At 36.6% G+C, this 21,493-nt stretch overlaps 9 protein-coding genes and 1 pseudogene across 9 annotated transcripts in view; 5 read left to right on the forward strand and 5 right to left on the reverse strand.

Annotated features, from left to right (window-relative positions):
• The window catches only part of LOC104716780 (DUF21 domain-containing protein At4g33700), a gene marked incomplete in the record, with an annotated part of 4,518 nt that extends 2,261 nt beyond the window's left edge, over window positions 1–2,257 (forward strand). The window contains 8 exon segments of the mRNA XM_010434223.2: window positions 451–564; window positions 661–747; window positions 834–973; window positions 1,092–1,179; window positions 1,287–1,360; window positions 1,436–1,551; window positions 1,635–1,906; window positions 1,990–2,257. Coding sequence (XP_010432525.1) covers window positions 451–564; window positions 661–747; window positions 834–973; window positions 1,092–1,179; window positions 1,287–1,360; window positions 1,436–1,551; window positions 1,635–1,906; window positions 1,990–2,034 — 936 coding nt within the window.
• On the forward strand, window positions 2,655–4,919 carry LOC104716781 (peroxiredoxin-2A-like). The gene is made up of 3 exons (XM_010434224.2): window positions 2,655–2,883; window positions 3,010–3,089; window positions 3,225–4,919. Exons 1-3 carry the CDS (start codon window positions 2,729–2,731, stop codon window positions 4,679–4,681), a joined length of 1,692 nt encoding a protein of 563 aa, XP_010432526.1. The 5' UTR covers window positions 2,655–2,728; the 3' UTR covers window positions 4,682–4,919.
• LOC104716782 lies at window positions 6,581–8,270 on the reverse strand. The gene is made up of 4 exons (XM_010434225.2): window positions 8,135–8,270; window positions 7,661–7,840; window positions 7,154–7,460; window positions 6,581–7,018 (listed from the first exon to the last, which is right to left on the reverse strand). The coding sequence occupies exons 2-4, from the start codon at window positions 7,827–7,829 to the stop codon at window positions 6,718–6,720; spliced, it is 777 nt and encodes a 258-aa protein (XP_010432527.1). The 5' UTR covers window positions 7,830–7,840; window positions 8,135–8,270; the 3' UTR covers window positions 6,581–6,717.
• Window positions 8,979–9,515, reverse strand: LOC109126800 (annotated as a pseudogene).
• LOC104716783 (LL-diaminopimelate aminotransferase, chloroplastic) lies at window positions 12,600–15,722 on the forward strand. The gene is made up of 10 exons (XM_010434226.2): window positions 12,600–12,770; window positions 13,101–13,180; window positions 13,298–13,365; window positions 13,661–13,777; window positions 13,978–14,040; window positions 14,241–14,345; window positions 14,431–14,481; window positions 14,590–14,910; window positions 14,990–15,196; window positions 15,281–15,722. The coding sequence occupies exons 1-10, from the start codon at window positions 12,688–12,690 to the stop codon at window positions 15,572–15,574; spliced, it is 1,389 nt and encodes a 462-aa protein (XP_010432528.1). The 5' UTR covers window positions 12,600–12,687; the 3' UTR covers window positions 15,575–15,722.
• Window positions 15,817–17,820, forward strand: LOC104716785 (L-galactose dehydrogenase). The gene is made up of 5 exons (XM_010434227.1): window positions 15,817–16,054; window positions 16,237–16,465; window positions 16,556–16,855; window positions 17,365–17,493; window positions 17,592–17,820. The coding sequence occupies exons 1-5, from the start codon at window positions 15,873–15,875 to the stop codon at window positions 17,721–17,723; spliced, it is 972 nt and encodes a 323-aa protein (XP_010432529.1). The 5' UTR covers window positions 15,817–15,872; the 3' UTR covers window positions 17,724–17,820.
• Window positions 17,800–18,475, reverse strand: LOC104716784. Its single transcript, XM_019231074.1, has one exon. The coding sequence runs from the start codon at window positions 18,239–18,241 to the stop codon at window positions 17,930–17,932; it is 312 nt and encodes a 103-aa protein (XP_019086619.1). The 5' UTR covers window positions 18,242–18,475; the 3' UTR covers window positions 17,800–17,929.
• LOC104716787 (cysteine-rich and transmembrane domain-containing protein A-like) lies at window positions 18,927–19,972 on the forward strand. Its single transcript, XM_010434228.2, has 2 exons — window positions 18,927–19,454; window positions 19,696–19,972. Exons 1-2 carry the CDS (start codon window positions 19,279–19,281, stop codon window positions 19,766–19,768), a joined length of 249 nt encoding a protein of 82 aa, XP_010432530.1. The 5' UTR covers window positions 18,927–19,278; the 3' UTR covers window positions 19,769–19,972.
• On the reverse strand, window positions 20,288–21,487 carry LOC104716788 (dynamin-related protein 3A-like). The gene is made up of 4 exons (XM_010434229.2): window positions 21,405–21,487; window positions 21,159–21,211; window positions 20,968–21,067; window positions 20,288–20,844 (listed from the first exon to the last, which is right to left on the reverse strand). Exons 1-4 carry the CDS (start codon window positions 21,414–21,416, stop codon window positions 20,671–20,673), a joined length of 339 nt encoding a protein of 112 aa, XP_010432531.1. The 5' UTR covers window positions 21,417–21,487; the 3' UTR covers window positions 20,288–20,670.
• The window catches only part of LOC104719994 (dynamin-related protein 3A-like), a 2,937-nt gene continuing 2,882 nt past the window's right edge, over window positions 21,439–21,493 (reverse strand). The window contains exon 8 of the mRNA XM_010437970.2: window positions 21,439–21,450. Within this exon, the coding sequence (XP_010436272.1) occupies window positions 21,439–21,450 (12 nt within the window). The remainder of the gene's footprint in view (window positions 21,451–21,493) is intronic.

Here is a 21,493-nt window from a genome sequence, read left to right on the forward strand (position 1 = left end):
TTTTTTTTTTTTTTTTTGTGTGTGGTTACTAATTGAGTCGGAGACGACTGTTCTGTTTTCTGTTTCAAGAAACATTTGGAGAGATGTCAAGTCTGTGAGTGTTGTTGTTAGCTAAGGGGTTTAGTTTAANCACTTTACTCATATGCAACGCAGCTGCTATGGAGGTAAATGATTCAACAACTTCACCTTAGCCTCTCTGATTCATACACATTTTGAGAATGTTGTTTGATTGATAGTAGTGATTTATTCTTTTCAGACGCTTCCTATTTTTCTTGATGGTCTTACGACGGCATGGGGTGCCATTTTGATTTCAGTTACATTAATTCTTCTCTTTGGTGAGGTAAGATTACCCTTTCTTTCCTTTAATAATATTAAACAACAGGGAAAACAGTTTCTGAGCAATTTTAATCACTTTCATGTATCTGATTGTTGGCTTTATTGCAACTGCAGATTATACCACAGTCAATCTGTTCACGTTATGGTTTGGCGATTGGTGCAACAGTGGCTCCGTTTGTACGTGTTCTAGTCTTTCTCTGCTTACCAGTTGCATGGCCAATTAGCAAGGTAAAAACATTTTACCAATCTCTGCAGGAGTCAATGCCCCAACCATCATGCGCTTTGTTATAAAAAGTGTTTTTGTTTTCCCTTTGAATAATCTAGCTGCTGGACTTTCTATTGGGCCATCGTCGTGCAGCACTTTTTCGAAGAGCTGAGCTGAAAACACTTGTGGATTTTCATGGAAATGAGGTATGCATTGATCCCATCTTCAAGGTGAAAAGTTTCTGTATCCCATTCCTCTTATGTCATGTTGTTTAGTATCCTATTTCTTTCAGGCTGGAAAGGGTGGAGAGTTGACTCATGATGAAACGACAATCATTGCAGGAGCTCTTGAACTGTCTGAGAAAATGGTCAAGGATGCAATGACACCAATATCAGATATCTTTGTGATTGATATCAATGCCAAACTAGACAGGTTTTTGTGTTGTGATTCTTCTGAGAACTATCAAATTAGAAACAGACTTGCCTAGAGTATTTATTCTTCTTATTGCTAAACATTTATTTTATTTTATTTCTGTGTTCCTTTGGTATAGAGATTTGATGAACTTGATTCTCGAGAAAGGGCATAGCAGAGTTCCAGTATACTATGAGCAACCAACTAACATCATCGGCCTTGTTCTGGTAACTTCCAGCCTCAAGCAGTAGTTCTCTCTAATGTCATTTTCACATATAGTGTCTTCTTAAGTGTTCTGTTTCCAGTTCTAACCATTCATATCTATTATCTTCAGGTAAAGAACTTATTGACCATCAACCCAGATGAAGAAATACCTGTCAAGAATGTCACAATAAGAAGGATCCCAAGGTGAAATTTCCGATTCTAAGCAATTTAAAACCCACTTGAATGTGCTTCAAAAGCTGATTTCTTACTTTGTTTTAGAGTTCCAGAAATCTTGCCTCTATATGACATATTGAACGAGTTCCAGAAAGGACTCAGCCACATGGCTGTTGTTGTGAGACAGTGCGACAAGATCCACCCATTACCTTCTACAAATGGTAAACTGTTTCATTTATGGACAAAACATTGTCTTACTGAGTTTCAAGTTTTGAGTATATCTGGTTTGGTTTTTCTCAAATAGGGAGTGTTAAGGAAGTCCGAGTGGATTTGGATAGTGAGGGAACTCCTACTCCTCAGGAGAGAATGTTAAGGACAAAAAGATCGCTTCAGAAGTGGAAGAGCTTTCCTAATCGAGCAAGTTCGTTTAAAGGAGGGTCAAAGTCCAAGAAGTGGTCAAAAGACAATGATGCAGACATCTTGCAATTGAATGGCAATCCGCTGCCTAAACTTGCTGAGGAAGAAGAAGCTGTCGGAATCATTACAATGGAGGATGTCATTGAAGAACTTCTGCAGGTAAGGAATCTTATATTATATAAGTTAACTACCAAAAAAACTATTTTTCACATGACTATTTATTGTTGGGCATGTGCTTGCAGGAAGAGATCTTTGACGAAACTGATCACCATTTTGAAGACTCCTGACAGACACACAGTGGATGACCACTGAACTGGTTATGAATGTCGATAACTTTGGTCTTTGTTTTCAACTTTCATACTTTGTCACTTGTCCGGCGAATGTTGTATCAGTGTAGGCATGAACAACATCTTTTTCTATGGTTTCAAATGTTTCTTTTTTGTTTGGCTGTATATCATTAGTCTCTTAAGAGATTTTACTCTCCTTGCTTCAATGGATCGTTACCAAATCCGAACCCTCTTAGGCTGCGCCAAAATCCGTAACGTTAGTTCTGCCAGAGACCAATGCTGAGCTGGTTGATCCTGTATAAAAAAAAACAAATAAAAATTGAAAACTAAATCGGGTAATTTTTAAAACAATCGATTTTTCTACGTTTTATGATTTTCTGTATATCGACATCTAAAATATTTCAATAATAGTACAAATGTTTGTGCTTAATAGTATATTTTTTGATAAATTAGTTGAACTATATAAAATTATTAAAACAAATAAACGTTTCAATGACTAATTAATTTTAGAATAACCTATTAGATTTTTTTTTAATAGTTATGTTGATCTTTTGTTTTTAAAATTATTTGCCTGTGCGGGAAACTGTCCTAGTAAAACCATAATTCTAAGAAATCAATTAATGATAAATTTTGTGGAGCCCTAGTTTCATTTTGTTCAAACTCCAAAACTCTTCAGCCGCAGAGATCTCTTCTCATGGCTCCAATCGGTGTGGGCGATGTTGTACCAGACGGAACTATCTCTTTCTACGATGAAAATGATCAGCTTCAGACAGTCTCCGTTCACTCTCTCGCCGCCGGTAAAAAAGTCATTCTCTTCAATGTCCCTGGTGGTTTCTCTCCCACATGCAGGTATAAAGTTTCAAACTTTTTTCTGATTTATCCTTCAAACTAGTTCTATAGATGTGGGTTTTGATTATAAGCTGATGAATCTGTAGATTTGATTTAGAGAATTGTGTTTTCTTGTTGTGAGGTTAGCATGAAGCTTGAGTCTGGATTCATTGAGAAAACAGAGGAGCTTAAGTCAAGGGGTATTGATGAGATCATTTGCTTTAGTGGTGAGTTTGTATACTTCTGAAATATGATCAAAATATTGAATTCGTAGAAGAGTGCAGAGTGAAAAGTCTATACAATTGGTTTGGTTATCGTATTTTGGCTTGAGTGTGCTTGATTTGGTAATTGGTTGGTTGCAGTGAATGACCCATTTGTGATGAAGGCATGGGGAAAGACATACCCTGAGAACAAGCATGTGAAGTTTGTAAGTGACGGGTCAGGGGAATACACACACCACCTTTTGGGACTTGAGCTTGACCTCAAAGATAAGGGTATTGCTGTTAGGTCAAGGAGATTCACTCTGTTACTCGATAACCTCAAGGTGACTGTAGCCATTGTTGATTCTGGTCATGAAGGTCCCTTTTCTCAACTTGAATCAATTACGATGATGATGCCGTCCATGTCAAATCTTCCAAGGGATTTGGTAGAGGAGATTATCTACAGGGTTCCTTGGAAATTTATGAGATCAGTGAGATTAACTTGCAAAAAGTGGAACGGTTTGTTCAAAAGCCGGAGCTTTATGGAGATGCGCATTGCCAAAGAAGAAGCAGCAGCAAAGGAATTAGGGGAGAATCGAATGATTGTGATATTGGATTGCAATGTTCGTTTAATGGGCATTGCCGTGAACGACAATTTATCCATAAAGTCTCGAGGTAAACTTACTTGCCTAGAGGATTCAGAACAAGTCAAGATATCTGAAGTCTTTCATTGCGAGGGTTTATTGTTATGCATCTTGAAAGACGATGACACTAAGATTGTTGTTTGGAATCCGAGTTTGGGGCATACAAGGTGGATCCAAACCAGAAAATATAACAGCGCAAGTGCATGGAAAGGACGAGACTATTACAAGTATGCTCTGGGATACAAAAATAATAGCGAAAACAGATCTTGTCGTAGCTTCAAGATCTTGAGGTTTACAGATGAAACAACAGTAATAGAGGAAACAGATAGCAGACTTCTCCCCGTCAACCCTGCTTTACGGTTTGAAATCTACGATTTTGATTCTGATTCATGGATTACTCTTGATATCTCTCCACACTGGCTTATAGGGTATGACCGTGGTGTCTCTCTCAAGGGAAACACTTACTGGAGTGTAGAACGAAAGGTAAGCCCACTCAATGATCATATAATCTGTTTTGATTTTACAAGAGAGAGATTTGGACCGCTTCTTCCTTTGCCGTTTAGAGCTTGGGGTGAACAGTTTGCATCACTATCTTGTGTTAGAGAAGAGAAGATCGCGGCTTTATTTCAGTCAAGCAAAACAGGTCAGCTTGAGGTATGGATTACGACTAAGATTGAGACCAACAATGTGTCATGGATCAATTTCTTCTCAATTGATAGACAAGACATTGAGCGGGGGCTTTCACATAAGAGTTTCTTCATTGACGAGGAGAAGAAAGTTGCTGTGGTTTTTAATAAACAAGGAATTGAAAACACTGTTGAAGTCATTGGAGAGGTTGGATGCTTAAAGACATGGCGTCTTCGTCTTCCAGAACCCGGAGATAACAAGTGTTGGCCAATTGTGTGCTCTTATGTTCCAAGTACAGTGCAAATCAAGCAACATAAAGGAGTCAAAAGGAAAGAACAAAGCGATTAGGAAAAGGCATCGAATTTGAGCAAAGCGTGTTGAGACAAGAGGAGGTGGAGAGAAACAGAGAGTTGATTGTCCTCAACTTGGGAAGTACCCTTATGAATTCAATCTGCTCGTCTTCCCATTGCGCAATACTAGCAACGTCCTGCATGTTTTCAAGCTGTGTTCATGACTATTAAAATGTTTTTATATGCTTTAAAACTCAGAACAACCAAAAAAAGAAGTACAAGAATTATTTTTTAGACATGCCTCTTAAGGACATCCTAATGTCCACCAAGGTGATTTCAATGCTACTCTAGCCGCATCTTTTGCTTCTGAATTCCTTCCTACCTTGCAAACAAGAATCCTAAAACATGTGACTATATTTCTCTACGAAGAAATAGATAGATACGTTATATAAGTATGTATTGTTTACCAACTTCTGCAGTATGTTTGCGTAATATACAAAAGGTCGTCCAAATCCTGGAAAGAGGTCTTTCTTTGTGTAAAATTCTCCTGCAGTTACCATAGCTGAAACCTTGCAGGGACAAAAGAAGTCCTTTAAAAGTTTAACAAAAGGGTGATTCATCAATGGAGGATGTGATATTATATGCTATAAAAGATTCTTACATGATCTCCTTCATCGAAATGCCGTAACACCTTTTGTTCCAACAAATCTGGAAATAATCCAACCTATACAATACAAAATACAAAAATATTGTTTATTGTTTGTGGTGTACATAACACATTTGATCTGTATATAAGTAATGGTCTTTTTAAAGTCTTACCTTCTTCAAGACGTAGACATTGAGATTGTCAATTTCAGATTCACCAAAGATATTGCCAGTGGTAAAGAATCAGCATCTGTTGCTTGTCACTTTACTCATATGTAAATGTTTCAACATTCTCATATACGTTTTTGAGAATGTTGTTTGATTGTTAGTAGTGATTTAATCTTTTCAGACGCTTCCTATATTTCGTGATGGTCTTACGACGGCGTGGGTGCCATTTTGATTTCAGTTACATTGATTCTTCTCTTTGGTGAGGTAAGATTCTTCGACTTTCTATGGCTATTTTCTTCTTTAACGTGGGTGCCATTTTGATTTTAGAAAAATCCATTTCAATTTAGAAGTCGAAATGCTTACTTTTCCCCCCTCTATGGCTCAAGGATTTTTCTAAATTGCATTAGTAAATTACATCTCTCTATGACTCTTCTGTTTTGGCAATTTTTTTTTTTACTTCTCTGTCTGTAATTCAACAAGAGAGGGATACATATATACAGGACATGGTGGGCAGGATAAGCTTGGAAAGCAAGCTGAACATCAGAAGCTGGAAGGTGGGAATCTTGCCATGGAACGGAGTATGTACTATGGGATTGAAGTCAGGGTGATTAGAGGGTTGAAGTATGAGAACTCTGTTTCTAGCAGAGTTTATGTTTACGATGGGTTGTTTAGGATTGTTGATTCTTGGTTCGATGTTGGGATATCTGGTTTTGGTGTGTATAAATTTAGGCTGGAGAGAATTGATGGGCAGGCTGAGATGGGTAGCTCCATTTTGAAGCTTGCTAGTACTCTTAAAAACAACCCGTTGTCTGTCAGGCCGACAGGTTACATCAGTTTCGATATCTCGAATAGGAAAGAGAATGTTCAGGTTACATGATGATCAAGGAGATGTGATCATATATACAGGACATGGTGGGCAGGATAAGCTTGGAAAGCAAGCTGAACATCAGAAGCATGACCTTAAATAGTTCGTCTTATTGTTTCATTTGTTATGTGCTTTTTGCACAGCGTATGCGTATATAGACCAGCCAGTTACTATGGCTGCATCAGATATTTTACTATCAGATATTGTTACTGTGAAGAGGAGCAGATAGTTCAAGCACATAATTTGTTATCTTTGTTTCCAACTTTTAAACTTTGTCACTATCATAATAGGGCATGGATGTGAACTTTTATATGGTTTCAAGACGTAATAATCGGTAATACTAGAATTAATAAAAATATGATCATATTAGTAAATACAACATGCCGGTGTAAAGGTAAAATACCGGAATAGAAGACTTAGTCGCTACCATATTTTCTCTTCTTCCTCTTCCTTTGCTTCTCCTTTGACTTGTGTTTCTTACTAAGTTTCTTTTTATGCTCCTTTCTTTTTCTGTGAGCACGTTCACGAACCTCCTCCTCGGAAGAAGAAGAAGAAGAATAAGAAGAATCTGTCCGGCGTCTCAACAAAGGCGATCGCTCTGGCTGACGCCCTAGCTTCCGGTCTCCTGTATCAGAAGTTCTTGACAATTCCGTCACAGGCAGACACGGGAATGTTTCATCCATCCTAGGACCAACAGAGCCTCTGCCACGCTTGACCCTATCATAGACCAGAATCACAAGTTTATATAAAAAAAAAAGCCGATTCCCAATTCGTTTGTATAATTATTGTAAAGGAAGATATCATGAGGAGGCAGCATCTACTATCAAGATTGAGTATAAAGAAAGGAAATACCTTGACTGGAGAAAAGTCTTAACGTCGACATCTCGTAAGCCTTCATCATCATCATCTTCTGACTGCCATCTTTTGTTTCTGTTCTGGCTTGATGATGGTGATGATAAACGAGTAGTAACATTTTCATCAAGTGAAGTGCATCTCTTAACAAAACCTTTCCTGTTGCTGTGCTCACTTTGACCACTGCTGCTCTCTTCTCTTGATTTACTGCTGCTCTCTTCTCTTGATTTACTTTTGAGCCTCTCATCACACTGTATCTCTTTACTCCGAAGACTCCACATCTCATTGGTTTCTAAAGCTTTGTTTGCTGCATGGCACAAAGAACAAACACATTTAAACCATAATGCACAATTGGAATCTCAAAACACACGTTTGAATATCAGAGTACAAAGTTAAAAGATGCAGGTTAAAAACATCATAAGAAGATCAACCCCAACTAAAGATCTAAGCCTGAAAAACTAGATTTGATTCAATAGAAGCGAGGTCTAGGGAATGAAAAGATGATACCTTGCTGAACACCAAGAACAGTAGCCGTGAGAAATCTAGAGTTAGGGCGATGCCTTACATTAGGCTTCTCAAGATAGGCTCGGACTCCATCTTTCTCAGCTTGTCTCCTCAATTCTGCTGCTTCTCTTAAAAGAACCGAAGCTATTCGATTCTCAGTTTCCAGATCCATGCAGTTCCACGCTAAACCAAAACAAAATCAAAAAAGTATAGACCTTTAAAAAATCTCCAAATCAAAATCAATCTAGGCACAGATCAAAGATGGAACCGATAAAACTTGATAAAATTATCATAATTCCACAACTAAAACAATATATTCGAGAATCATAAAGCTATCATTGCCTCCCAAACTTAGAACTTCCACTAAAGCTATGTTCTTTCGACTCATGAATCAAATCGAAATAGGTTGCACTATAAAAGGATTTATGAAGAATCCAATTGCTCGAGAGAATTGTGATCGAAGAGGAGATTAGTTACCTAGAAATCGAATTTACTCAGATATCAAATAGCTTCACGGATTCGTGCAATTCCTCGGCGTTTTCCAGCAGGCGCAGAGACCAAAGTCGTCGTCGTTCGTCCGAGCCAGGGAGAGAGCAAAAAAATTAAAAATAAATAAAAATTGGACCGAATCTTGAGTAATTACATAGTAAATCGAACCGGAAATAACGGGGTTAATTTTATCGGACCAAACCGATAAAATGTGCAAATTAGCAAAGTATGAGGCAGGAAAAAAAACTAGATTTAGACTGAGGACGGTGTTTTTGTAATTTCCGCCTTATTGCGCACCCTATATCCAAATTTATCAAAAACAAAGGAAACAGTTTTTTTTTTTTTTTTTTTTTCTTGAAGTCTGATTTTATATAACATGTACCAAAATTACAACTATGGAAGCTTCCACTTTTCACATATTACAAGGTTGGATTATCACATGAAGAAAAATAATCTCAGTGTTGCATAACTCAAAGTGGCCAACGCGTTTTCCTACTAAAGTTAATTATAGAACAGTAAACAAAACGATTAAACTAAAAAGATGAAATAAAGATCAGTACACTGATCTGCAATTATTTCTTCATCTCCCATCTGCTGTAGATAAGCAGGATCCAAAAAATGCTAACCAAAAAGTAAACAAACGTTCCATTATTCCTACTTTGAAGATACTGCAGGTTCCCAAAAAACCTTGATAGTGATTGTAGAGTGACATTATCTCTTATTTGGAGGAATCTGAATTCCTGCATCTTTGTATTTTTGAATCTTTTGCTTTAGTTTTTTTTCTTTATCTTTTGCTATCTCAAATCTTGGATGTTTGGATGATTCTCCTATTTCAAATTTGGATGCTTCTCCAATTCCTTATTCTAACTCTGATACAAGCTATCTGAGTAGTTGTTGCTTCATGAAAATCCACTGTTACTATTTCTCCAAGTCTTTCCGCTATAAGCTGCACTGTCTCATTAGAGACATATGGTAGAGGGATGCCCCGAATTTGAACCCAGAGATCGATAGTAGTTAGAAAATCTAAGCTTGGAAAGTCTTCCCATCTTTGCAAAGCAACGAACCAATTATTGAAAACCCATGGTTCCCTTCTTTGCACTGAGATAAGATCTACTTCTGATTAAAAAAGAAACTGAATAAAAGTACCATCCAGTACTCTTCCATGAACTCGTGAAGCAAGACCCCATAACCTTGGTAAAGAAGATATCACAGTCTGAGGATTCTGAACACTTGGATTCAATGGTCTAGCTATCAGACTTAACCTATTGCGAGTTACCGTTGTTGCGTATGCAGAATGAGGGATGAGTATTACTGGATCATCACGTCCCAAAACCAAGTTTTGAATTTTATTCCACATCTCGTCAGCCATGAAAAGGTATTTAAAAGGAAAAGAAGAGAAGTTTGAGGTAAAAACCAGAGAGAAATGAAGTAATAGGTAAAAAGGTTAACTAAAAGGGTATATAAGTAGAAGAGATATAAGAAAAGAATTAATAGGATATTTAAGAGGAAGGTTTGCTAATATCTAAGATATAAAAAAAGATTTATAGAAATAGTAATAATGTTATAAGAAGTTAAAAGAAGAAAAAGTTAAAAATCAAAGATAACATAGAAATTTTTACATTGATAAAATAACAGTCAACAAAGACCAAATCTTATCAAGGAGAAAACTAAGGATAATATAATAAAAACAACCTCTTCATGCAAACTGCCAGACAAGAGGACAAAAGACAAACCTTTCACCTTAGATAACTTTGAATTGAAGATACTTTTCCTCTTTCTGAAGTTTCTTTTGGTCAAAACCGACTCTGAATGGTCTTAGAAGGTCAAGGAGGAAAATTTGCAACCTTCTACTTCAACTCCAGGTCAAACCTTGCTTGAGATACACTCTTGTATGTACCCAGTCTCCGTTTGTTTAACATGCTCTTTAGCAAATAACTCTGATAGCCACTTAGGATGACCACTAGCAACATAGGATTGCAGATGTAATCCTTTTATTACACTATTTGCTATTTCGAACGCTCCTCTGTTACAGCTTGGGGGTTCTATTATCATAAACCAATTAGATTTATCGATTTTAAAGCTTAACAACTCTGCAATGTGACCTATCATAGCTGGCCAATCTTTCGGTTTATGGAGAGCTTGAATGATCTCAAAAGAGGATGCTCCAAAAGTAACTCTTTGTAGATGATGCTTATTCATGTTGTCCAAAGCTCATGTCCAACTTTTTAACTTAGCTTCAGTAAGAGAATGTACTTGGGTATATGATCTTCAGTTGTGAATTAAGACCTTTCCATTTGAATCTCTGACCACCCATGATGCACCAGATAAAGTTTTTTTCTTAGACTAAGCAAATCCAATGTTGCATTTAAGATCTCCGATCAAAGGAGGGGTCCAAACAGTTTGTTGAGGCTTATTTTGCTCCTTGTGAGTTTTATTGTTTTGAGCAATCCACCATGCTTGAGCATCTTCAAACGCTTTTTCCACTGTTTTATTTGCCCAGGCTCTTTCTCCTTCAAATAACATCTTGTTTCTATTTTTCCACGGAAACCACAAAATCCAAGGGTTGCCAAATCTTATATCCTGCAGAATAGCTTTCACTTGCGATATTTGAATCAAATGATTCATGTTGGCATAGATTGATTCACCAAAACCCTTCACTGGATATGGCACATTGGATAAGGCCCATACTTGTCTTGCTAATGGACACTGAAATAGAATGTGATTGACAGTTTCAATTTCTTCTTCACATAATTAGCAACCATTCTTTTCATGGATGTCAAAGGGAAACAGCTAACCCATTATTTACATCAATATTTACTTTTTTTTTTGAAAGTATGAGCTATTTTATTAGCTTGCAATCTTTAAATATTATAAGCTAATAGGTGCAATTGATTGATAGTCTTTAAAGAATCTTCATAATAGGTGACATTATTTCCAACTTGGGGATCAAAGATAAAAACTTAAGGGGTGTTATTGGATTAAGGATTTTAATGGATTTTAATTAACACTCGATATCACTGGATTTAAAAGTCTAATGTATTTGTGTAGATTTTATAATGCATACAAGGTGGATTTGAAAGTCATTGATAATGTATTTTTGGTGATTGTTATGAATTTTTTTAAAGTTATTTATAGAAAAAAAATATCTATAAACCGGATTATACACCAAAACTATATTAAATTAACAACACCCAGACTTTTACACAAATCATGAAAGACTTCAATTAAATTGTATTTGTCTTCAATAGACATAGGATTTGTGCAGGAAGAAACATATATTGAATCCAGAAAAAAAAAAGTGTGATTATATCATGAATCCAGAAAAAAAAATTACAGATCATGAACACAGAAAAAAAAATAAAAAACACAAGAAAAAATCTCAAAAATAACATAGATCTAATGAATAAGTGTGATTATAGACATAGGGTTTGTGGAGGAAGAAGCAGACATTGAACCCAGAAAAAAAAAGTTACAGATCATGAACCCAGAAAAAAAAAAGTTAAAAAACACAAAAGAAAATTCTCAAAAATAACACAGATTGATGAATAAGTGTGATTATATAAAAGGATTGAGAAAAAAAAATCAAACAATAATATGTTAAAGGCTAGAAATCCATCTATAGAGAAAGAGGAGTAAAATGAAATGCTTGAGAAAAGTATGGTATTGTGTTTGTTCATAAAATATGAACAAAGTATGTTAAAATCCAAAATCACACAAAATCCAGTAAATATTGAATAACACTAGATTTTAATGGATATTTTAAAATACACAATTGAATAACACCAGATTTTTAAATACATCAAATTCCTTTAAAAACTACAATCCAATAACACTCCCTTAGTATTTAGTCTTCTAAATTGTGTTTGAAGGGAAATGAAAGAGTTAATTTAGTACAAAGTCATTCATTTATTTTAAGATCAAAGCGGAATAGGTACAATATCATTATATTTGATGGTCTATATATCTTTATGAAATTTGTATTATAGCATAAACTACATAATTATCTTTAGTATTTTTTTTTTCAAAAAAAAATTATATATTATATTTATATAACGATTTGAATGAAAAAAAAATAACGACTATATTTTTTACAATGGCATTTATCAATGACATGAAGATGTAATTTTTTACATTTTATATGCATTTTTTTAGTTTCATATTTATATTTTTCAATTAATATAATAAAATATAAATTTAAAAATGGTAAATCATCTAAAAAAGAACTGAAGAGTAATTAATTTCTTAACTTCCCAAATTTAATATTCCCTTTAAATATTTTTTTAGAATCAGCGAGAGGTTGTCGTCGTCGGAGCCAGAATAAAAAAACAAATAAAAACTGAAAGGAATCGCCAATAATTTCATGGTAAACCGAACCGGAAATAACCGGGTTAAATTTACTTTGGGACCAAACCGAAGAAGAACCCTAGTTTTTATCTCTCCAGTCTCACTCACTCTAAAACCCAAACAAAAACACACGTTTATTGACTCAATTTGCTGCAATTTGTGTCTGTGGAATCATCATTGTTGGAAGCGGGAAAAAAATGTCGACGACCCATCAATTAGTTTCTTCGATGATCTCTTCTTCCTCATCCACTTTTTTAGCTCCTTCCAATTTTAATCTCAGGTGCGTGTCCGTTTTTTTTTTTCCTTTACTCTCTCTTTGCTGCTAATAGGAATCTAGGGGAGATGAAGACAATTTTTTAGAAACTTATTGTAGTTTCGTCTCCTGCCGTATGATTGCTTATCTCTTTTATACTTGTCCTTTGATTTTGCTTAATTGAAATTGTGCTAAACTGGCTTTTATTTATTTATTAAGCTATTGTTGGATGCTGTTGTTTGGACAGAGGACAGTGCATTTGCTTGTGATGACACACACTATGATCATTGATTTTGTGTGTTTTTATCTATCTTTGATGGTTTGGTTTATGTTTTGTGATCTTTCTTTTGCTTTCAGAACTCGCAATGCTTACTACTTACCCATGGCTAAACGGGTCAATACTTGCAAATGCGTTGCAACCCCGCAAGAGAAGATAGGTAACTCTTAGTGTTACTACTCTTTCAAAACATAACTCCATGTTGTCTTTTTTTTTTGCTGTAATGATTAAGAGTCTTTTTCAGCTGTTTACATGTTTTTGTCTTTTCTTAATGTAGAATATAAGACGAACGTGTCACGGAATTCAAACATGTCCAAACTTCAAGCTGGATACTTATTCCCTGAGGTTTGTTATCTGTTACTGTCTTGCTACTACTATATAAGCTTTGTAATATCTACTATTGGATAAGTTCTAAAGGAGTGGCCGTTATTCAATTATAACTTTTAATCCATCAAACGTAATCATTGCTCCCCCTTTTAACAGAGAAATTTTTCGGTACAAAGTTTAGCGTTTTTTGAAAGCTTGCAGTGATCTGATATATGAATAAGACATACCCATTGGTTTTCCTGTGTAGTAGTAAGTTTAAATTATCCTCATTGAATATGTTGCTCCTCTCTTTGTTTTTGGAAAATGCAATCAGATTGCAAGGAGAAGGTCTGCACACTTGCTGAAATATCCAGATGCACAAATTATTAGTCTTGGAATAGGCGACACAACTGAGCCAATTCCAGAAGTCATCACTTCTGCAATAGCAAAGGTACCTCCATATCTTTTGACCAAATAATACATTTTCATCATTTTCTGTTTTGGCATATCTTGATTAAAAAAATAGAACTTTTCTACGATCCTGCGATTAAAAACTTTGAAAGAAATTACTCTGGTAGCATAGTTTTTAAAATATTATAGTACTCAACCATGTAATTTCTAGAGAATTAATTATGTTTTCTCCTCTGGCAGAAAGCTCATGAGTTGTCCACAATAGAGGGATACAGTGGTTATGGTGCTGAACAAGGTGCAAAGGTCAGTGTCATCCTTGTTGTTGGTTCAATATTCTATGCTTTTGCACGTCATGTTAATTTTTGTTTTTGATAGTTTTGAACTGCTGCTGAATACAAGAGATGGATTTAAACCTGTTTTATGTCTTAAAAACTCTTATAGCTTCATTTGTTAAGCTTTTATGATTTATCTAAACTAAACTTTGCTTTCACACATTTGAACAGCCACTTAGAGCTGCTATTGCAAAATCATTCTACAGCGGGCTTGGCATAGGGGATGATGACATTTTCGTTTCTGATGGAGCTAAATGTGATATCTCACGTCTCCAGGTTTGTTTTATCCCTGACTATTCTTCTTTAATTGATACAAGATTAGGAAAGCTGAGCAGTTGTTTCGTGATTCCATTTCTTGCAGGTGATGTTTGGTTCCAAAGCTACAGTTGCTGTTCAGGATCCTTCTTATCCGGTAATTGGGCAAATATAAAACGAAATTGCAGTTGTAGTCTTGTCTAATTTTACTTCATATTAACTTTTTTTTAACCACGGTTTATCGTTTTTCTCTGGGGCAATACAGGCTTACGTTGACTCCAGTGTTATTATGGGTCAGACCGGACAATTTAACACCGATGTGCAAAAGTATGGAAACATTGAGTACATGAGATGCACTCCAGAGAATGGCTTCTTTCCCGACCTATCTACTGTTGGCAGGACGGATATAATTTTCTTCTGTTCCCCAAATAACCCTACGGGCGCTGCTGCCACGAGAGAGCAACTAAAGCAGTTAGTTGAATTTGCAAAGAAGAACGGATCCATAATAGTGTATGATTCCGCATATGCAATGTACATGTCTGATGATAACCCACGCTCCATTTTCGAAATCCCTGGAGCAGAGGAGGTAACAGAGTGATTGATTATAACATTGAAAGGTTCATATTTTTTCAACAACTTTCATCATGGGGGACAACCGCTTACAGGTTGCTATGGAGACAGCTTCGTTCAGTAAATATGCGGGTTTCACTGGAGTGCGACTTGGTTGGACCGTCATCCCAAAGCAGCTACTCTATTCAGACGGCTTCCCTGTTGCAAAGGACTTCAATAGAATTGTCTGCACTTGTTTCAATGGTGCCTCTAATCTCTCTCAAGCTGGTGCTCTTGCTTGCCTTTCCCCAGAAGGACTTGAGGTTAGCTTATTAGCCAAAGTCTTTATCACGAAACTTAAACCAGTTCCCACGAGTTCATTTTTTTTGTTTCTAAAACCATTGCAGGCAATGCACAAGGTGGTTGGATTCTATAAAGAAAACACAAACATAATCATCGACACATTCACGTCTCTCGGGTACGATGTATATGGAGGAAAGAATGCGCCATACGTTTGGGTTCACTTCCCGAAACAAAGCTCATGGGATGTGTTTGCTGAGATTCTGGAGAAGACTCATGTGGTTACAACACCAGGAAGTGGGTTTGGACCAGGTGGTGAAGGGTTTGTTCGAGTTAGTGCCTTTGGTCACAGAGAGAACATCTTAGAGGCATGTCGCAGATTCAAGCAGCTTTATAAATGAAAAAAAAGACTTGTAATCATCATCATCACCACCCTCTTTAATGACTTGATTTGAGTTCAAATAATGTGTCTCTCCATTGTTTCCTTGGAACTGTAGCAAACTAATAAACCAATGTTTGTTTTAATCAATTACTAGTATTTTCGATTAAGGTAAAAAGTGCAAATTAGTGAAGTATTGGGGCGGAATAAAATATCTAGATTTTGGACTGAGAAGGGTGTTTTTGTAATTTAGGCTTCTTATGCTCCATGTGTGAAAATATCCGAAAGAGAGAATCAGCTTTTGTTTGGTCCTTACAACAATGGCGATTCCTCAGACGAAAATGGAGCTTCGGCCTTTGGGGAACACAGGGCTTAAGGTTAGCGCCGTTGGTTTTGGCGCCTCTCCGCTCGGTAGTGTATTCGGTCCAGTCGCTGAAGATGATGCCGTCGCCACCGTGCGGGAGGCTTTCCGACTCGGGATCAACTTCTTCGACACCTCACCGTAATCACTTCTCTCCTTAATATGTGCTGGAGATTATCTCTTGACATTTTCAATCATCTTCCTAAACTAATTGCTGATTTCTGTGAAAATTAGAAATTTAGAAACTGTTAGAAGTAAAAGTGAATTTTCAACTGAGCGAGACTCTCAGTATATATTTATTTTGCTTGATTGTTTGTGTGAAGGTATTATGGAGCAACACTTTCTGAGAAAATGCTTGGTAAGGCCCTGAAGGCTCTACAAGTCCCAAGAGGTGACTATATTGTGGCGACAAAGTGTGGAAGATATGAAGAAGGTTTTGATTTCAGTGCTGAGAGAGTAAGAAAGAGCATCGACGAGAGCTTGGAGAGGCTTCAGCTTGATTATGTTGACATACTTCATTGCCATGACATTGAGTTCGGGTCTCTTGATCAGGTTTTTACCTCTCTTTCTTTCTTTCTTTCTTGGTTTATTCACTTTCACTCACTTTTTGTTACTAATAATTGTTCCTTTCGTTGCTGGCAGATTGTGAGTGAAACAATTCCTGCTCTTCAGAAACTGAAACAGGAGGGGAAGGCCAGGTTCATTGGTATCACTGGTCTTCCATTAGATATTTTCACTTACGTTCTTGATCGAGTGCCTCCAGGGACCGTCGATGTGATATTATCATACTGTCATTACGGCGTTAATGATTCGGCGTTGTTGGATTTACTACCTTACTTGAAGAGCAAAGGTGTGGGTGTGATAAGTGCTTCTCCATTGGCAATGGGTCTTCTTACAGAACAAGGTCCTCCTGAATGGCACCCTGCTTCCCCTGAGCTCAAGGTTTGGCATTTACACAAGGATGTGATTGTTTTTTTATAACCCTCTTACTAGAACATACGGTATAACACTATAACAGGCTAGTGTTAGGACACATGCGCAGCATTATCACAAGCATAAACATGTTACCTTTGATAGGCTTTGCTATACACTTTGAGACTGACACTTCCTCAGTTTCTTAACTTGGACTACTAAGTCTTCATAATGAGGATTAGAGAGAGTTTAGAGATTTCCTAATGGCTTGTTAGCTTAACTAACCGGCATTAACATATTAGCTGGTCATTGATGGAAGTACTAAGTAGAGGATTTATGAGCAGACTGTTATGTGGTTGGTTTGAGGTTTGGGAGATTAGGGGATGCTTTTGAGTTAATCCCCAGGTTTTGGGATTGTTCGTTGTTGGAAATTTTACTTTGATTCAGTGAGAAATACAGGATGACCCTGATTGTTTTCTTAAAAATTGTTCTCACATATGGAATTCATAACCCGTTGCTGCTTTTATTGTCTTGTGTAGTCTGCATGCAAAGCCGCAGTTGCTCACTGCAAATCAAAGGGTAAGAAAATCACAAAGTTAGCTCTGCAATACAGTTTAGCAAACAAGGAGATTTCATCGGTGTTGGTTGGGATGAGCTCTGTCTCACAGGTATCCAAGTCTCAGGGTTTCCCTCTCAAGTCCCAAATTTACCGTATCTATGTGTGAATTGGAGTTAAATATGAAACATGTGATGTTATCTGATACAGGTAGAAGAAAATGTTGCAGCAGTTACAGAGCTTGAAGGTCTGGGGATTGATAAAGAAACTCTGTCTGAGGTTGAAGCTATTCTCGAGCCTGTAAAGAATCTGACATGGCCAAGTGGAATCCATCAGAAATAAAACATCATTATGTCATTGTGTTTTTACAGTGTAAGTTCGGTTTGATATGATCAATAAAGTATCTTGGCAAACAAGATTAATCAGAACATCTTTGATGGAATTCATTATTATATAAATTACAAACACATGGTGACATTAAGGAAGAAATTGCAACATGCTTATTCACAAACACATAAAGAAGAAACTGGGGAAAACATGCGTCTCGATCACAGGCAACTAAGTTCAATAGCTTCTTGGAACCTCTTGTCATACGTAGCGGGATTGCCGAATAGCCAAAGACTAAACTTTGAGCGACCAGAACTTTCCGATGAGTTTATGGCTGGAAGAAGACATTTAACAATCTGCGTAGATGATGGTTCCCCTTGTGGCTGCAGAGTATTGTTTCTTGTTACCTGCTGAATTAGAGGATAGGGGAGCATGAACATCGCAGCTGATGATGCCATTGATAGATCTAAATCTGTGTTAAACTCAGGAGAAAGATAGAAGAGGTTTTGAGTGCAAATTGAAGGAGATTGCATTAGATGTGTGTATTAATAATATGAGTGGGAGAGGATAAAGAATGAAAGGGAGTAGGTGTGCGTGCGTGTTTGTTTCTTTGGGACCAAGGAAGGTTGAAAACCGAAGTTTCGGTCGTTTACTATATCCAAAATAAAGCCAATCATTTCGTGACACGTTGGCAAAGTTGCTAACTTGCACCGAAACCATAGCTAGCTAACTTGTTCCGATGCTATCATATTGATAAAGAATGTGTGACGACAATACCGTGTACGTCGACTAGTGGCATGGCTTGGGACCTAAATACAAACCTACAATATCCAAATTAAGAAAAGACTTTTGAGTGCTAACTCTATATAAAAATCAGTTCGACTTTAAAAACTGATCCGAAAACTAAATTTTGGTAAAACTGATAAAATTTCGTGATAAAAAATAACTGAATGGTTTTATCGTCATCAACTAAACCTTTGCATGCCAAAACGGTGAATCATCAAATAATATTTACCACCCTTGTTATATATAACTCACCGGTTATAATTAGGGTTTAACCGGAAAAAGAACAAATATTCCAACGATGCTTTGGAAAGAAAAAGAGAAGAGAAACCATGTGTGAACGTGTATTTTGAGGAATCTTGCTGAATGTAAAAAACTTTGGAAAGAAGAGAAGAATAATAAGTTAATAATAAATTCCAAAAAAACCAAAAAAGCAACCACTTTGCTTCGATCACCACCGATGCTTCCTCTCTTCTCTCGAATCTTCCACTAAAGTAGAGATTCCTACACACACTTTTGACAATTCCACCGTGTTTTCACTTCTGTTAAATGTACTTTTCAAAGATGTATTCTCCACAAATTCTTCTTACCCAAAACATACGTTGCTTTTATAATAAAATTATATCTTCAAGCTGTGTGAGTGTTCTTTGTTTGGCGAATATAAATACACGTCAACAACAACAAGGACACACTTGCGCTCTAATTACTACTACTTCCTCTGCTTCCATATTATTTTACAAGTTTTTGCTACTAATTTAGATATATTACTTAATTTTGTGGCCTAAATATGAGCGATACAAAGTATGCATATCCTTACCCGGCACCGGGAAATTATCCCCAAGGTCCACCGCCGCAGTATTATCCGCAAGGTCCACCTCCGCCGGTGGGAGTACCACCGCAGTATTATCCTCCACCACCACCGCCTCCGCCACCAAAGCGGAAACCTGGTTTTCTTGAAGGACTGTAAGTGCTCTGTTTAATGATTACGTACGTTTCTATAATTTAGATTTAAGGAGTTGACTAATTGTTTGTTGGCTAGCTTTCTCGGCAAAAGAAGTAGATCATGTGTGTTTACGAATGAATTCGAATGACAAAAGAAGTAGAATCAGATATATTCGAACTTGTTAAGATCTTTTGGAATTCACGAATGACTTACAATGTTTGTTGGTAGTAATAAAATGTGTGTGTTTCTCGGTTTATGCAGATTAGCGGCTCTGTGTTGTTGCTGCTTGGTGGATGAATGTTGCTGTGACCCGACCATTATATGTATTGATTAAGTATTAAGAAATCATAATCGCTCACTCTATGTCTCTGTTAATTCATTATGGTTGTTATATGGGATTTATTATTTAATAATCGTTGCAATTTCATGTGACTACTTTACTTACTTTCTAGTCTCTTTTATATCACAGATTTGTTAGACAGAAAAAATTTTCTGCAGCTCATGAATAAACTAGTAAAATCAGATCAATTTATTCTGATTTCTGATTTGTTTATAGACAAGAGAAAATGAAAATGTGTTTTGTGGGCAATCTTGAAATTTCAACTTGGAGTTACGTTGAAGCGTATTCGATACGTGGCAGCAGGTGGGTGGGGGGACTCACGTGTCCACTTATGAACTTAAGAGTAAGCAAATCGTCTTTTTACTCCCTTTAGTCAGTGCAGTGGGACAAGACAGCAGATCGCATTTTTGTCCGGATCTTTTTTACAGAACGGCGGAACTAAGCGGAATATCAAAACTTCTTCTAGAAGTGGGTTCTAATAAGTAAAATGTTCCAAATCTCTCGTTGCACAAAAAGTAAAGAGTCTACAATTTATTAAGGTCGTCCTGTTGATATGGAATTTTGATGTCCAAAAAAAAAAAGAAAAAAGGTCATGTGGACCGATCATGTAATACAACTTATTAAGTTAAAGCCATCCCAAGAAATCGGAGTGAAAGAGTTTGCTTCCCGTTATTGTTTGCAGGGAGCATTTGAAACAAATAGTAAAACTATATATCACCTTCACTCCCTATTATCAGTCAAACCAATGCAGGCTCCAAAAACCCACACTGTCCCAGTATTTCCTATATAGATTCTTCATTTAACCAACACATAAATTTAAAACCAAAACCTGAGAGAGCCATTAAATGAATGAAATGCGTTATCACAGTCTAGAGATTTTCGATATTTGGATCATGTTAGAATCCGTATCCATTTTGGTGTTGATCTCCTGCTCTTCTCGATCTTCTTGTTGTACTGGGAGATGCTGAGCGTGAACCGCTTGTGGAATACTTTGACGATGTCAGCAACTCCTGATGTTTCGACATCCCTGCTGACACTGAATCTGCTTCCAGAGGCAACTCATCTAGTGTCTGTTTGACCCACAAAATATATATGGTGGTTACATGAATATGATTTTAGTAACAGCTTTGCTATCTGAATCTCATCTATGACACTTGAATGTACAGAATTAGTTTTTGGCTGGAGAAACATACCCTGTAAGCTTGCTGAAGAACGTGGAGAGTCTCCTGCGTGCGTTTCCGTTTACCTGCTATCTCTTCTGGCTCTTGCAACATTTCTTCAAACAAGTTCTCCCTGCACCAGATGACACAACTAGTCAGTGACTCAGTTCTAAGAGACTAATACAAACACATATGTGAGAAATAAAAAAAAACCAATGCATCACCTGTAAAGCTTCTTGATGAAGACGTTATGCAGCTCACGTTTTGTGTGGTTTACCTGAAGCATTATAAAGAAGTAGTATTAGCATCTTCGGTGTTCGGTTACTTTAAAGATAGCAACAAGGTTATGTAGCACAAAATGGACTAACTGCTTATCATTGTAACTCTTTCAAAGAGAGAAGTTCAAAAAGAAATCAAATATCAAGGTGTTGATATATTGTAAGAAACTTGGAAACGATGAGGGTACTTGCCAGGAAATGCATGATTGCTTTTGGTACCGAGTCCTCAATATTCTTCCTTACAATGTCATAATATGATTTTAGCAACAGCTTTGTTATCT

The sequence above is a fragment of the Camelina sativa genome, chromosome 10 (genome assembly GCF_000633955.1).
Source record: "Camelina sativa cultivar DH55 chromosome 10, Cs, whole genome shotgun sequence".
NCBI classification, from domain to species: Eukaryota; Viridiplantae; Streptophyta; class Magnoliopsida; order Brassicales; family Brassicaceae; genus Camelina; species Camelina sativa.